The sequence below is a fragment of the Branchiostoma lanceolatum genome, chromosome 4, assembly GCF_035083965.1.
Source record: "Branchiostoma lanceolatum isolate klBraLanc5 chromosome 4, klBraLanc5.hap2, whole genome shotgun sequence".
Lineage (NCBI taxonomy): Eukaryota > Metazoa > Chordata > Leptocardii > Amphioxiformes > Branchiostomatidae > Branchiostoma > Branchiostoma lanceolatum.
In genome coordinates, this window is record NC_089725.1 from 11,794,593 (window position 1) to 11,811,689 (window position 17,097).

The 17,097-nt window shown below is 39.0% G+C and overlaps 1 protein-coding gene across 11 annotated transcripts in view; it reads left to right on the top strand.

Annotated features, from left to right (window-relative positions):
* The window catches only part of LOC136432590 (vasodilator-stimulated phosphoprotein-like), a 48,916-nt gene that overhangs the window by 12,690 nt on the left and 19,129 nt on the right, over positions 1-17,097 (top strand). For 9 of the 11 annotated variants that reach the window (XM_066423993.1, XM_066423983.1, XM_066423984.1 and 6 more), the window contains exons 2-4: positions 7,808-7,973; positions 11,422-11,599; positions 16,623-16,800. In XM_066423993.1, the coding sequence (XP_066280090.1) occupies positions 7,808-7,973; positions 11,422-11,599; positions 16,623-16,800 (522 nt within the window). Of the gene's footprint in view, positions 1-1,276; positions 1,516-7,807; positions 7,974-11,421; positions 11,600-16,622; positions 16,801-17,097 lie in introns of those variants that run through there. The other 2 variants (XM_066423992.1, XM_066423989.1) reach the window with 2 other exon arrangements.

Genomic DNA, 17,097 nt, shown 5'->3' on the forward strand with positions numbered 1-17,097 from the left:
CCTAAAACATGTCTATAAAGAAATTGCTTTGCTAATATTCAAGAAGCTCTTACGATATAGTCAGAATGATGGTTAATTGGTAAAAATGTACAATTGTAAAAATGTATACCTCTTTTTCTTTGTTTTGGGAAGTCTACTGTACATACTGTAAGTCCAAGACAAAAGAATATATAAAGATAGAATTGTAGGAGCTGTCTGCAAACGAAGTATGAACTTGGTCTGGCCTAACAGCCTCTCAGGGTAGTTATAGATGGACGGCCTGTCTTAAGGTAGACAGGTAAGGGATTCCCTCATTTCCCAAATGTACCTTTCACCTAATCTATAAACTGTCCGGTCCCAAGTAGTCAATAAACAACATTCATTAATTAACTATATAGCTGTGATAAAACAACCAGTACCATTGCACAAGTGCATCCAACAATTTTTTACTTAAGGCCATTTTTTGTAATAAATGATTGATTCAAAGACTTGCAAATAATAGACCAGCAAGCTAGTTCCTTCAAGATTTTTGTATAGTGCATTGTATGTTCTCTTTGACCTATAATTAAGAGTAAACCTTGGGTATACATGTACATGGAGGTTGACAAATTTATATGTCAAGTGCTCTGTTTTACTTCCCAGGTGTGCAATTTATAGTGTCAGATTCAGAAGCTACAGGTTGGTTATGCTTGTAAAATATTTCTTGTCATGTATATATGACAGAAACCATTTTTATAGCGTTGTGTCAAAATCCTCTATGATTATGAAAGGTGCCGGGTATTTAATCTTATATGTTCCAAAGTCATAAAATAATGCTAGCCATGTTCCTGTCCATGGTAATATAAGATATTTATCTGCTCTTAAGATTTTCAGAAATGGCCTGTATGACATTTATTTTCTGGCAGTCACATAGATGTGTCAGACTGACAAAGGTGAGTAGTTATCAGTTGTTAAGATATACGGTTTCTGTGCATAGTGTAAATCAGCTTCCGTTACACTGGAATCAAGAACCTGAAAATATCGACATGCTTTACCATGAATTCTCATTATACTAAATAAACCAGACAGACCGGAACAATACAGTTCCGTAGGTGCGTGTAGCCGGTGTGATTAGCATAAGCAGTATGCGGCAGATCCTAGAGGCTGGGTGAGATGCTGAATAGATGAGGAGTTGATGTAATATTAATTTGGTACTTTGGTGGCACATGACCACGCGTGAGGAGGAGCCAGACACATCAGGTGGTACTACAGCACCAACCTCAGACAGGTAACGCGAGGCGAGCGGGCCAGACGGGGCATTGTAAAACGGTAGACGGAGGCAGATGCAGCGTCCACTCCATAGCATGCTGACCCCGTGCCCGCGGGGGTGGGTGATTATGAGATAATGTTCAGCTGAAGACCTTCCCCATCTGGCTTAGTGAGTCAGTGACTCCTTCGCTCCTTGATCTGTAAAATGGAAGACGCCAGCCAGCAAGAGATGGCCGAGGAGCCGGAGGAAATCATACAGCTGAAGAAGGTGCTGCAGCAGGCGTTAGGGTGGGTGGAATTCTCCCTTCCGTGTTGGCTCAAATTCCCATCTTTTAGGAGCAGGACTGTGTAATTGGTGCATTGTGTGGTGGCTGCAGTATTGTACTAATGGCGGCAGCACGCCAACACAGTCAGCTGAGGGAACTTTTCCTTCATCATGTGCCTTTCACTTGGCTTCTCTACAATCCATCAACAGTATTTCCTGTCTTTTTCATTTTTTGGGGGTTATTTTTCAATCATCATATGTAACAGAATGGACACATGTACAAGAGGACTTAGAACAAGACAGATCAAGTTATTGGAATGAATGCATAATGTAGCTGAACAGTCCACTGTCGAAATCTTGTTCTTAAATATTTATACAATCTATTGGGCAAATGCGGCTTAAGCACTCAAGGCCTGCTTACTGTAAGCTCACTAAGCTACAAACGGTACCATGTACAATATCCCTGATTGTTGGCCAGCTGCAAAGGCATTGGTGCGAAAGCTGTGATTTTGCTTGGGGGGCATTTAATTCCCATTTGGTTGAGCAAGAATGGGGGAAAATGGCCTGACATGACAGATGCGAGACATTGTCTTAAATGAAACAATGCCCTGAAGATATGGAGTTATTTGTTTTATTTGTGCTCTTGTGTATCTTATTATTGTCCTGGTAAATGCCTACAATGCCAAGCTGTGAGCGTTATAAAAATATGACATTTCAAGAACCTCGTGATCCTGTATAAGCATTTAGGCTGCTCCAGATACAGCCCTCCGCTTGAGTAGGTCAGCCCATAATTTTCTCATTTTTCACCATGTAGTGATGTACATCACAAAGATCGTATTTCATATGGTAATATTTGATTGATGTCACAGGGCACAAATCACAGTGCTGAATTGCAGAGGGGATTTTGAGTAGTCTTTTCGCTATATTCTTTTTTCTTCCCCAGAATATTATAAATCTCGATATGTCTAAAGGTAGAAAGAACCTATAGCAGACTGTAAACCTTGGAAACTTTGGCAGGGCCAAAATATTGGTTTGTAAATGTCACTATCTTTACTGTTGAATAAACCTATGTCTTATGTATAGATTCTTATGTAAGACTACTGTAAATTCATTTTTTTTTGCGGGGACTTCATTTTGCGGGGCAAAGAACTTCAAGAATTTTGCTGTGTTTAAAGGTCGCAGTTGAAACAATTTTGTAGTACAGTAGAAATACCTGACACATATTCATGGTACAGTGGAGAGGTCATCGTGAAAATACATGTTAAACCACAGTGAACATTTCAAGATTTACAGTATATTAAGTCCTTTGGAGAGGGGAACAGGTAGTTCTGACCCCCGGGGGCAGATATTGACAGAACAATGCATTATTTCGGCCTTTTGTATGCAGGAATTGAGGAAGTAGATACCTTTAGCCAGGTCAGCCCAATACTTGCAGGGATATCAATCTACAGGCCAATATGCTCAACTAGATACAAGAAATCAAAGATCTCATACCTTCGTGAAATATTTAGAGTTTTAGTGAATTTCTTGTTTAATTCATTATTGTGAATTTCTCGCTAATGTAGTCTATGCATTTTCCTGCCAGCCTGCTGGATGTACCAATTTGGACCTGGGCCAGGCCAATCTTCCCATCCTGCCAGTCTCCAGTTACACCATCTTCTGCCTCACATCCTGTCATTCTACAATATTCAAATAACTACAGACACACACTAGAACAAACATACACACCGGCTGAAAACGATACCTTTGTTTTCAGGGATGAAAAAAAAGGTTTAGCCATAAAAGATACCATAATTTTGTGTGGTGTACATTTATATTAAGTATGACAGAATGATTATTGTTGAAACATCACTACAAGTATGATCACCATGATGTGGGACTTAGCTTTTCCGCATTGCTGTCACCAGATAAAGGCCACTCAGTTATAGTAATGCACAAGATGACATTTTAAACATTGCTTAGGGCTTCCAGTGCTATCATCCGCATATCCAGCAGTCAGGTTTGAAATAGAATTGAATTCTACCGATAAGTCCAACTGCCATCGGCTCTACGGAACCAAGATTACAAGGATCTGAGGCAGACTGGAGACTGCTTTGCTGGCTTCACAATCTAAATTGCCAAAACATTGCATCACCCTTGATGTTTAATAAAAGTCCATTGATGTTGTACCTCAATGGCTGCAACAGGGAAATGAGAAGTGCCTCTCACAGTTTGGATGCTTTTCACTCATCCATGAATTAGATATGTACCAACAACGATTGTAATCCAGCATCCATCCATCCCTGTTATTGACTAAAGCTGTGTTCTTCCTATACTTGACTGTCTGTGCTTGAGGTGGTAAGAAGTATAGGTTGAAGGAGCATATTGCATTTGCCATGTGAACTGAAAACATCCTCTTTCCCTCTGGCTAAAAGCGGTAAGAGGGTAGTTCCACCACCTTTCCATAAGAGGCTATGACCGCTGAGTGATTTGACATATCGTTCAACAAATTTCATAGATAAGAACAAATAGATTAAAGAACAAATGTTTTTTACACTGTGTGTCTTTATAGGCTTCTTAAGTCATACTGTTCTGTCTTGCATCATATTCTGATTATGAAATTGAGGGTCTCACAAAGTCAATGTTGGTTGACGTATGGTCGCTCAGCAATCGCTGCCTAGTCGAAAGTGGGCCCAACAAAAAGTTAGTACATTATTATGGTCCAGCTCAATCTATGATTTAGTGTGAAGTTTTGAACAAATCAAGAAGAAGGATCCAGATGTTACAATTTGTATTACTGCTCAGAATAGTAGCTCAGAAGATGACAAAAATCCGAACATTAAAACAACAGTAACGTTTTACATTTCAGTGATACATGAGTTGTTAGTACAGACAGTATATACCTGTGAATTTCCTGATACTGACAGTGGTAAGCCATCTCTGCACTGTTGGATAGACATGAAAAATGGTACTGTATTTGGATGAAAAGCATTGTAGATCCCCCTCACCCATCCTGCCATTAATTTCATGTCTGACCGGTGCTAGTTGTGCGAGTGGCACGTTGCCAAAAGCACTTGTGGGTACCACACAAATCCACCGGGATCAATAAGCTGTATGAAGATGGGGACAGGCGGGGAATATTGTGTACGGTTGACTGGACCCGGGCTGGCATGGCCTGCTGTTGCTGTAGCTCACTGCACATTGTCTCCTCCAGCAGTTTCACAGTTTACTCCAGGCAGGTAACCATGTCCTAAGGTGTGAGACCCGCGTGTGACCTTTGGAAGATGTGAGACCTGTGTTTGACTCATAAAGTCTGGTAACGCATTGGTACAATCGCCAACAGAATCATTCATGTGAAGGGTAACGTTGGTCAGTTGGTCGATAAGCGGTAGCTCTCTGATGAATTATTTTATGTCCAATATGCATAATTATCAAGATGATGTTTAATTTTATGGTGACCAGTTGTAAATTCGCTCCAGCTTTTTTTCTCAGTTCTATTTGATGTGTTCATTTTGTGGACAAGAACCTCTTTCAACAAAAATCCTGTTGACAACATCCTGGAACAGTTGAAGTGGCTTCTGTTGTTGGTCTAGGAATGTGGGTAGTACAGAGGATGTTCTGCAATGGTCAACTTTATGTCTAATCATTGCAGTTAGCACTCCTCGTCAGATATGTATTTTTGTGTGTGCCTGTAATGTATACACCCTGAAATCTCTTATGGCTGCTTGAATGGCTCTACATTCAACAAGTGTTATGTAATTGAGTTTGTACTTATTCGCTATGAACAGGCTGGTATTACATGTATATCAATGTTTTTATTATCAAATTTCAGCATGTTCGTCTAACTCTTGTTTCAGTAATTTTCTATACTGTAAAGCACTGAAATGTCAGTGTCAAGATTTTGGGGTGAGAGTTTACAGCGAAAACCATGAAAATAAAACCATTCCAAGATTTACAGTATGAAAAACAGAAAGTTTTATTTGAATGAATGCCTGAAAGAAATTCACTGTTCTTCTCCAAAGACCAGGGCCATGAAATGCAGTATAAATCAAAGTTATGAAGGATCCTCTTAAGACTAATTAATCTGCTCCATTTGTCTTGCTGAACAGGAGACATAAATGTTTTCTTGCTGGCTTGGTTCACTACTATCAATCAGTTTCATGTGCAGTTACAGGTCCATGCCTACATTGCTAATGTTTCTAGATAGATTGTTTTTCACATGAAGGTTTTGACATATAGTGATAAACATTTATTGTTAAAAGCTGTCAAGCATAGATTTTGTATATAGACTATATAGAAAATATAATGCACATGTACATTTATGTAAACATGCTTATGAAACATGTAACATATAGAAATCCAATGGTTGCTATTATTCTTACATTTATCTATGACCTTCATTTAACGTAATTACCTAGATGCATACATATCATACAGAAAGTTTATGTTTATAGATACTGTCAAACATGCCAGACATGTCCGTGACCATTTTCTCAAGTTTTCTTACAATAAGTTTCATCATCCAGGAATACTGGAATCGATAACAGCAGGTTTAAAACTCAAATGTATTGTGTCATCAGTCCTGTGGTATATGCATTTAGGTAAAGTGGTGAACTGTTTCACCACTGTATCTCCCAATGAATGGAATGGGCGACAGGAATACAGATGAACCCTATAAAGAAATCTAGCTTGGCTCTACCTGTAAAATCTACTCAGAGGGGATTTTGTAACATAGTTGTGTTTTTATCTCATTCGGCAGGATCAGTGATGTAGTATTTGCCTGGGGTTTATTTAGATTCCTCCGACAGATAATATTGAGGTCTCTGGAAATAACGAGTCCTAATTGCTTTTGGGGTCTGTAGGTTGATAGTGAGCTTTACTGTGGTTGGCTATCAGCGAGGACTGATTGTTAGTGATTGGGTAATAAAGAAGTGATAGACTTGGACACCGTGGGGGCGATAGCAAGAGAAATGACATTGAGTTCAAGTGCCAGAAAGACCTGGAAAGGAATATCGAGTTTTCTCCTGTATATCTAATACCGTTTCTTCATAACTTGACTATCAGTCGAGCAATTGTCTCTTGGGGGTACGTAGGGGGAATACACAGTACCCTCACTTGGAATGGCATGAGCTCTTTTAGGATTTCAGCTCAAATTGTTTGAGTTAAAAAAACATCTTGGCATCGGAGGTATCACTAGTTCTATTGAAAATCAATGTGAAGGGCCACTGCTCTGCCCGGGGTAAAATTGGTAACTTCAGCCGTTTTACAGAACAAAAACCGTGGAGGAATCTGTGACGACTGCATTGAATGCTGCATTAATTTGTCATCTCTCATTTTTCACTCATGACTCTGTAGAAAGATGTAAGATAACTGAAAAAGTCCCAAGTGGTCAAAGATTGACCAGGTATTGGATGAATGGCATTCATTTTTCCATTTTGGTGGTTGGACATATACTTGGATATGATATGGATTTTGGCACATCAACTTAGAAGTGGAACTGAACTGATCTTGTCACCATAAAAGTTAGATATATACACAATATACAAAATATTTCTGAAACAGGATGGCAAAGGAACGTCAAGACTGGTTCTTTGCATTTCAATCTTTTAAGTTATCATAATAGAATGTATTCAGCAACAAGTTGTGTTTTTAACTAGATGTTTATAGAAGAATAAGTCCTACATAGTTTGTGTATTGATTTTGTTTGGGTCCATAGTACTGTGAATTAATCAATAATGACTATCACAGAAGACTAATAATTCTCATGTTACTGTGTGCATTGCGTAACACAGTTTATTATGAAAGCTTGCAGGTCTAGCAATAAATGTACAGATAACGAATGAACGAATAAGCATAATTAACTGAAATAAAAACAGACTAAGTTGTTAACTGATACAGTTGGCTTGCATCAATTCATACAACAATGAAAATCATCTTGTTATAGATATCCTGTTATAGGGCATCTGATGATTATTACGGATGATGTACCTTACATGTATGTTTTAATGGAGTCATCATCATCATCATCTTCTCTGCATGTCATATGCTTAGCCTTTAGCGCTTTATTGAGAGAAGGTAGCAGCAATAGCTTTACATTGTTTATACATTAGAAAGTATTGTATGTTAAACGTTATATTGTGATAATGTCTCATTTACAGAATCAGCGAATATTTTATAATGAATGCTTTATGAATGTGTCCTGAATATATATTTTCTTCCAGACCAAGAACTTGCTGACCAAGCTATTGAAGTGTCAAAGCATGAACTTGTGTGGGCTGGCCTCTATAACGCACATGAATATGAAGACACTTATTTTTCCCCTGTATTTCCCTCCAGTGAGGTGTCTATAGCACAATCACGTGCCTCTGTGATGATCTACGATGATGCCAACAAGAAGTGGATACCAGCGGGCGGCTCATCAGGGATCTCACGGGTGCACATCTATCATCATCAGGTTAACAGCACATTCAGAGTCGTGGGACGCAAGCAGAATGACCACCAGGTGAGAGGGTCGACGTGCCTTTTTACATGAGATGTAGCGAGCTACTGTAAATATAAACGCATTTAAGTTTGCGTGGTTTTAATTTGGCGGTTGAGAGAAAATGGAGTGTTCGCAGTGGTTTTACATGTAAGTTTGCGTTTGAAACCATTCTTCAAGAATCGAAGCGCTATAGAAACACAGGCAGAAATGTTTGCTGCGGTTTTAAATTCGCGGCGAAGAGCCTCGCAAAAAGCGCGAACATACATGTAAAACCACAGCGCACATTTCTGCATTTACAGTATTCTAATTCACCGTTAATTGTAGTCGGCGCTTGAATCATTCGTGAAGCGTAATTGGTCACTTTGATTATACGTAAGACATTGATTGTTATCCTGAATTCATCATTAAGCATTATTGACAAATTCTTCGTATTGCGTGGTGGAACGCCCGAAAGTCGCAACGGAGCACTGGTGGAAGCTGTTATGTGTCGTCAACTTATGTTTCAACCGATTCCTATGGGTCCAGGAATGGCCTACTTTGGTTGTGACTCAAAACTGTAATCATAAATTCATGAGTAATCCCTAACCCTGACCCTAACCCTAGTCAATCAGTTGGTTTCCAACTTACAGGCAATGATCATTTTATAAAATGATAAATATGATAATAAAATGATAAGCATAAGCTAGGTAGTACTACCTTGTAGATAAAGGTGAGGAATCTTCATTCTATGCTGCACTCATCTTAATCATGACTGTCAACTTGCCATGTCGGGCCAAAGTGTCAAAGTCTAAAGGTCATATAATGGTTTGAACCCATGATGAAGGTCACGAGATAAGGCCATAAAGCACTGGCTCCAATGGTCTGAGTCAGCCATACTTTCATACTTAGTCATCATGTCGTTTGCACCATCAATATTCATCTTAGATAACATAAATATTTTTTAACCTGCTGTACCTGACAAATACTTATATGTATGTACATGAATGCATGGAAGTCTTTGCCCTCTTTTATGACAGATGAATTTGATTGTTAGATGATAAAACCCTCATTCACTTATCAACCTGTCACCCTACATTTCCAATCCCAGCAGGATGCTTGAAATATATGTATTTTCCCGGGGACTTAATTCGCGCTAGTAGTAGGAGGGGAAAGGCTGGGTTTTTTTCCAGTGTTTTAAATTCACGGTTTGAAACAATTCTGTAGTACAGTTGTATTACAAAAGGCATATTTGTGGGGTCATGATTTTGTGGTAAGAGGTCACTGTAAAAACTGAAAATGAAACCACCACGAACATTTCAATATTTGCTTTTTTTCTTCTTCCCTATTCACCTGCAGTGTTTGATCAGTTCGACATCAAATGTTCACACTTTGCACCTCCATCTTCAATAATATTAGCCATGTTTGTTATAAAACCTATCCACTGACTTGACTGTGATGTTTAATTGCACCAGAGGTCACCCTCAGAGGGAGATTTCCCATCACTCATCAGTGTGTGGTTCCCGGAGGTAGAATTGTGTCTATGTGGGCTCCCCTGGCCGACTGATATATGGGCCTGCCTTTCTGTGGTGATCCTTTAATGATACCTTTATTGTACAGCCGTGGGTTAGTTACAACTAACTACTCAGAACCTGAAGGAAACATGTTTGTGGCAAATAGACAGTAGCACACAGATGACTGGTGTGGACCAAATCGGATAAATCATGACTTGGGTTCATCCGGTTTTACCTAAAAGGGAAGATTCACATGTTTGGCCAAATTAAACATTCCAGACAATGAAAAATACATATTTCGTCATAATCAGACATTTCAAACATGTATGGATCCTGAAATGTACCTGAAATATTGCTGGCAAATAAACGTATTGGACAAATCGAAAAATAGATATCATCTTGGTACTTAATATGAAATATGTTGCAGTCTTATCTACCCGTAGCAAAGGTGAATTTTTTGGTCAATATTTTGGATGGAGAAAATTAAATGATCCCTTACCTGCCTTATAAGATATGTCATGCCTGTAAGCCATGTAGGTTGTTAATCGCCATAATATGATTTCTATATTGAATGATAAGCCTTTTATATTTAATGTCTATGGCCAGAAAGGTTATGAGTTGTTTGAAGACATAATTAGTTGTAACATAACTGATTGGCAGTTACAATATTTTTTTATTATAATTGTTTATTGTTTAGTTACAATGTATTTCACCGGGGGGAAATAAATCGTTTGTTGTGCCCTTGGGGGGAAAACCCATACATAATCTATCAACATCAAATGAAATAACAGATACAAGAAATGTAAAAAAAATACTAAAATTTCATATTGTTCGTAATGTTACAAAACTTAAGTGACTTAGAAATTACATGCTTCAAACTACACATAACTCATTTTTAAAAATAAATAAAACATTGATATAACATTAACAAATTGATGTCAAATAATAATCAAGTATTATTTGACATTAATCAGTAGGTGACCTACATATTAGGAATTGATGATATTACAACAGCAGGGACTACCCTAATATTCTCTACTTGGATTATTGATGAAAGTGCTTGTGATATTTTGCGTGCCAGAAAAACCACCTGCACAAACTGATAAGACACATTCTCCTTTGCTCTCTCTTCCTTTGTATCCCGTTATGGTATCGATTGCGATTGATCTTGTTTATTTTACCAAGAGTTAAGTTCCTTAATCATAGTATGGATGTCAATGTGCCCAGAAAAAGCACAAGCCAATGATAGAACTAAGATGGAACAATGTTATGGCAAGAGTGATAAAAATGTAAATCAGATATGTAAATATGACATATAAAAATTGCTTTACTAGCTTGCAGTCTTATAGCAAGAGATAGATTTAGCTTGAAAATTAGACAAGACTTTCTTTTTCCGGGGTTTATTTTATAGGCCTGTAGATTCAACGAAGGGCATGTTTTACATGACTGCAGGTTGATAGGAACATGTTAAGAACTCCTGATGTGTGCTGATAATGTCACTGCTAATGTACCATGTCAAAGGAACAATCTCCACTTTAGCTCTAACTACCAGCTGGGAGTTATGTGATGAAAGTGGTTGTCTGTCTGAGCTCAACAAATTTGCCTCAGAAAAATCTAGCAAATTGATTGAAAAAGATTCCACTGATTCTTGTCTCTTTCAGTATGACTTTGTGTTAGAGATGCTCCAAGGTATATATATAAGCTAAAGGTTAAATTTCTGATATTGTAGTCTATGAATGATCATGAATAAGGTGTGACACATTATCATATATATCAATAGCTAAATAACGTTAACTGATGAGAAGGCTCCATTTTGCCATAACCACTAGTCATTATTATTTAACGTTGATCAGTTGTGTGCTCTCCACATTAATCTAACATTCGCTCACTCGGTGGTTTATTTGATGATATGTAATACAGATGGTTCTGATATTAGCACATTTGTCTGTCCTATAACAATTATAATCTTGACCTCCCAGGTCGTGATAAACTGTGCAATACTGAAGGGACTCAAGTACAACCAGGCCACCCCCACCTTCCACCAATGGCGCGACGCACGGCAGGTCTACGGTCTCAACTTCGGAAGCAAAGAGGACGCCGACGTGTTCGCCACGGCCATGCTGTCGGCACTAGAGGCATTGAGTCAACAGGGATCAGGTAAGGGGTGCTGGAAGTATTCAGTTTATGTTGAGAATATTCAGTTTTAATGTTGAAGTCACTATCGTTCTTAACGTCTGTATTTGGTACAAAAGGTACAGTATAATGTCATACAGATTGTTAATACGGTTAAACCTGTACAAGACTACCTCTATGTAAGGATCACCTGGCCAATGTGGTCCCTGAGATAACTTTCTATACTTTCTATATTGTCAAGATATTTTATTGGTCCCCTGGAGTGGTTTTCTTGGGCAGTTTTAACTGTAAATTTGAGTCTTCCCTTTCTTGTTAGATATGACCTTCTTTGTTGTATTCTATGTGTTGCGTAATCTTTATTGACGTAATATATCACCTGTGACTGTTTGTGTTTTTTGTTTCAACTTGTCTGTCTTCTTTGATTATATCTTATCATGCAGAAGGTTTCTTTAGCAGTTGTGGTTGAATTTAGGTTCTAACGCCAAAGCCTTTCAAAGTCTCCATCCACAGCGCAAGGAAAGCCCCTCCGCCCAGAATTGGGGGAATGCGGACATAAGAGTATGTTTGTATGACTTCTAAGCTCCAGCTACAGACTAGGTTTAGATTTAAGTCTCGATGTGTCAATCACCCTGCACTCTGTGGTGGTTCTGTCCGACACTGCAGACGTTTATGGTGATGCATCTGTATCCCTGCCTGTTTTGGTTAAGGTGTGGAACATACCATAGGGTAATGTACTTAACAGCTAGAATTGAAAGGCCCCTTTTCAACTGGTGGAGGGTTCTTATGTTATATTGACCACAAATAACAAAACACACACACACAGACTCACAGATAGACACACAGACTGACACACCAAAAACGGTACCTTCATTTTTCATGGATGTAATAAAAATCAGAAATATCCCTTTAATACTGTGAAAGCAACAAAAATATACAAACGAAACTGTGATAAACAATGTATGAAAATACTGTAATTACTTGGCCCACTACAGATCAGGTTTTCCTACATAACAGATTGTTTCAGAGTCTTGTCATGTGAAGACTTAGTCATATTATTGACAGACTCATCACTGTGCTGAGGCTATTCACTGACAGCTGGGTTGTGAACTTTTGGGTGACATTGTGACATGTTTTAGGGGTTTAGACCAACTATTCAGCAAATTCAGCAACTGCCACTGCATGTTGAGTCTACAATCCATTTTTTCTGTTATCATGCCAAATTTCCTATGAAAAACGACAACTTTGTGTTAGAATAGTAGGAACAATCAAACTTTTCCATCCTTCCTAATCTGAACAAAATGTAGCATGATCTGATTCTTCTTGCCTTTCTGCAGAAAACTTTATTTTCCTGAACTAGAAGATTACAGATGTATGAATTTTTTTCCTTGTCTGAAACCAACAATCCTGATATATACGGAGTCCTTAAAAATGACCAATCACTAAATGATAAGAAAAACTAGAATGCGTTCGCTTACGGAACACCTCACCAGGTTTTGATTCAATTGGTACTTGAGGAATAAAGAAAATGCAGGACGTTTTACACCAAAAGGGATGACATATTCATAAGTAACAGTGCAAACATTCCAACACAAACAGTTTTCTGAACATACTCCAACATTTGAGCTTGAAACTATTTGGCTTGAGGACCTTCTTGGCCATCCTTGTGTTTCTACCACTGAGACTTGGATGTTTCTTTAGGGCAGGGCTGTATGTTTATGTTGGACATGGACATGGGGAGGAAGTATGTGAGGTATGGGGGTTCTATCTGTCAGTCTATGTATGTCTTCTTTGTCTCACTGTAGGACCTACAGTAACTGATATAATTCAAGCACTCTATCTCTTGATTGCAAACAGTACAATGATTTGTATTTTAGTTTAATCAACACAACCTTCTTAGTGAAGGTAATGAATCGTTTTATAGAAGAGCTCTGGCCTCACACATAACCCTGACAATTTCAATTTGGTTTTAGTGATGCCAAGCATTGGTTCTCTCCTAGCAGATAGCAGTAGAACTGCAGGGTAGCACACTGTATCTGGCTTTACTACAAGGTCATGATCAGTGGAGGGCTCAACTTAAGTGCATTTTATCCTAATCTTAAGTGGAGAAAATGTAAATCCAGGCTTACAGGCCTGTTGCAGGCAGTTGACATGGCCTTGGATATATCACCAGTGAGAGCAAGGTCATGGTCAAATATTTGGAAGTCACTGGTTCAAAGATCCCTGCAGGCATGCTCTGTTGCAATGGAAATGTTTGTCACAAACTATTTGGACATGTGCACATGTATCTGACCATATTGGCATGATTTTAATGGTGGTGACTGATATTACTTAGTTAGGATTGGACTTGTTGAAGGCTGGTCTTACGCTCTGTGGTTAAGAATATTGCTTATGGAAGCAAGTTACAGTTATTGAATGATATTATGCAGTTTTCAGTGTTAGATGGAGAAAAAAAAAGAAAAATGAAGATGAGAGAAAAAAGGCACACTTAAATGCAGTGACTGCATTATCTATAGGAAAGTCATGTGGAAGGATTTCTTTCAAACAGTTTCAACATGTGACAGTTCAGATATCAATTCAATGTAGCAAGACTCGTTGTGAAGTTCATGATCCCAGTTGAGTCACCAGACCGTCTCTTGATGCCAAGTCACACAGTGAAGCTTGCCCACTATCTCTGGTACTTGTGACTTTATTTTTTCTGTCTACATGCCTGCTAGGGCAACTATTCCTTCTATTTTCTCCATCGCTGAGGAGGGGGTCGGTGTTGCCACCCAGATGCGAGTGTACTGTCCCTATTTAAATATCCTGTTACGTAGCGGGTATCAATTATGTGGACAGACACTTAAGTGTTCCTCCTAGATGGTGCCAGAAGTCCTGAGTAGTAGGGAACAATGCCAGTGACTGCAGAAGGGACAAGGATGCGATCCACTGCCACCATAGTTCTGGCCCCCGCAAGTAAGATTATACCACAATCATCCACCTGTTGTCTTGGTGATTTATTGGATATGACTGTTTTTTTGTAGGGCCTCCAGACTAATTGACAGTGGCAGAATACTGACAAGGGATGAATTGTAAGATGTCAGGAGAATCCTCTCCTCTGAGGGCATTGACTGTAAAGGCTATCACCATTGATATCTAAGCTTTCTACACGTGTAGTATATTTTTGGTCAGTCTACTGTGTGGCGAAAGGGTACATGTGTCTCAGATTTTTGTACAGACAACAGTCAGCTCTACTGCTCAACCCCTAAAACTGTCCATGAAGAGTGATGCAAGACTCTTCCTTTTGTTGAAGAATCTGTTTTGACCCCGCTCCCTTTGCTGCATAAACCTTTGGTGTGAAACGGGAGTTGCATAGTTTCAGGTTCAGGTTTCGCCTCTGCCCATTTGGACAGCCACATTGGGGTCATAGACTTGTTTATTGGTGCTAGGGTGTCATGTATGGAGAGGAACATGTCTGGGTCATCCCAGTTGATGGTCTGACCAGATGATTGCACCATGTTTGACATTCGCTGTCCTGTTGAGTTAAAGTTGTCAGGGCATATTTAGCTAGCGAGATGATACTGTTAGAAGGTTGATGAAAGGAACAGGGATATAAAATATGGTATGTTCATTAGCAACCTCTGAAAGTGTCGTAAAAAAGTGAGTGCTCATGTATTTAGCATAGTATGCATCCATCATTAAAAAGGTTCTTATCATGGTCTCTGAGCAGCAAATTGGTTATGAGTTATTTCTAATGCGTTTATTTTTAAAACATTGAATTAAACTTTCATAATATGATCATGCACCATTCATTGGTAGCCAATATGGTGTGACAGGTCTAACCAACAAGACAATTTATTAATGTAAGGGATTATGAATATAAGCCTCAAGTGGTAGAGTTACCTATACCAGGACATTACTTAATTTATCAGAGATATGTTAGCTTGTATGTCTACATTGAATCATCAATAGAAGCAGATTAGCTCACAATACTATCAATGTAAGTATTAAGATTAACAACACGAGTTGGTTGACACTTTGATAAACTAAGGTGTCTTTACCAAGTTAGGGTTCACTGAGTATGCATTGGACATACAATGTACTTGACTTTGAAAAATAGGACTATTATGAAGGGCTGTTTTTAAAATGACTTTGAGTAAACAATTATATTCCGGGCAAGGGGAGGTGTTAGAAAAGCATGTAGGGTCTATTTAGGGGACACTGTCACCCCTTGTGTAAACATGACCATCCTTTTATAGAGATGTTTCAGATGCTTCTTTCCTTTTGATGTTAATGGGATAGTCTTGTGTTAAAACTAAAAATTACATTCAAAGGTATACATTATAAGTTATGATGCCTCCCAAAATCCATAAGGTGTGCTATGGTTTAGATGATTGCAACATGGTCTGGCCCTCTATATGACTGAATATTGCTCTATAACTGAAATTTCCCAAGAGAATGAAACATTCAAAGTTGCCTTTAAACGTTAGCACAGTGGACAACATCGAGATGGCCAATTTGTACTTCTGTATCAGACTTTCAAGCCAGAGATTACACAAGATAAGAAATGATTAAACTTCTGTGTATATTTTGATGTCATCCTGCACATTTGTTGTACCATGATTTATAATTATAAAGTGTAGAATCCAGAATAGCCAGCGTGAGTTTTGCTGTGAACCAATCCATTTTATAGGTTCCAATTTAAAAGTTTATGGTTTTCTATTACCATAACCCAATGTTTTGCTGCCGTTTGGATTGTAAAACTTATGTATATATCTCTTCCAAGATTTAACCAATGAATGCTACTAGCTGTACTGTGTAGTGAGCAGTACTATAAAACCTGTCTCTTTCTCCCCTCAATCAGATGTCAGGTGATCCACTAGTATCCTGAGCCCAGTCCTACCAGAACCAGCAGTCACTACTACTGTAAATGAAGAAATGTTCACAAATGTTTTTGACCTCCTACTCCCTTGTTCTAAATGCAAACATAAAGCCACCGCGAAGTTAAATGCATTTGCAGTATTATAGTGTTTAACACCAGTACTGTCTGTTTCTTCCCCCTCCTCCTCAGGTCCCCGTCCCCCCAGCCAGACGTCCGCCGTCACCCCGGCGTCCTCGTCCCAGCCCTACCAGGTGTACCAGAACCCGCAGCAGATACAGGGACAGTACCAAAATGTCAACGGACCATCCATCGAGGAGGAGGAGAGGATCAGGTGGGGACAAGATGATCAGGCGATCAGTCCGTACCCGTAAGCTCTCTCTTTTCAAACTCTTCTGTGTGGTGTCCTCCATCCATCCCATCATGGTGTGGTGAGTCAGGTAACATCTGTCCATCTCCTGGTCTCTAGTGTCAGGTGACCTCCATCCATCCCATCATGGTGTGGTGAGTCAGGTAACATCTGTCCATCTCCTGGTCTCTAGTGTCAGGTGACCTCTATCCATCCCATCGTCTCATTATCAGAGCATGCACAGGTACTACTAAGGAACTGCTCTGATTTTTGGCAACACCTCAGGAGCGAAGGCATTTTTACTCTCGTGAAAATGAA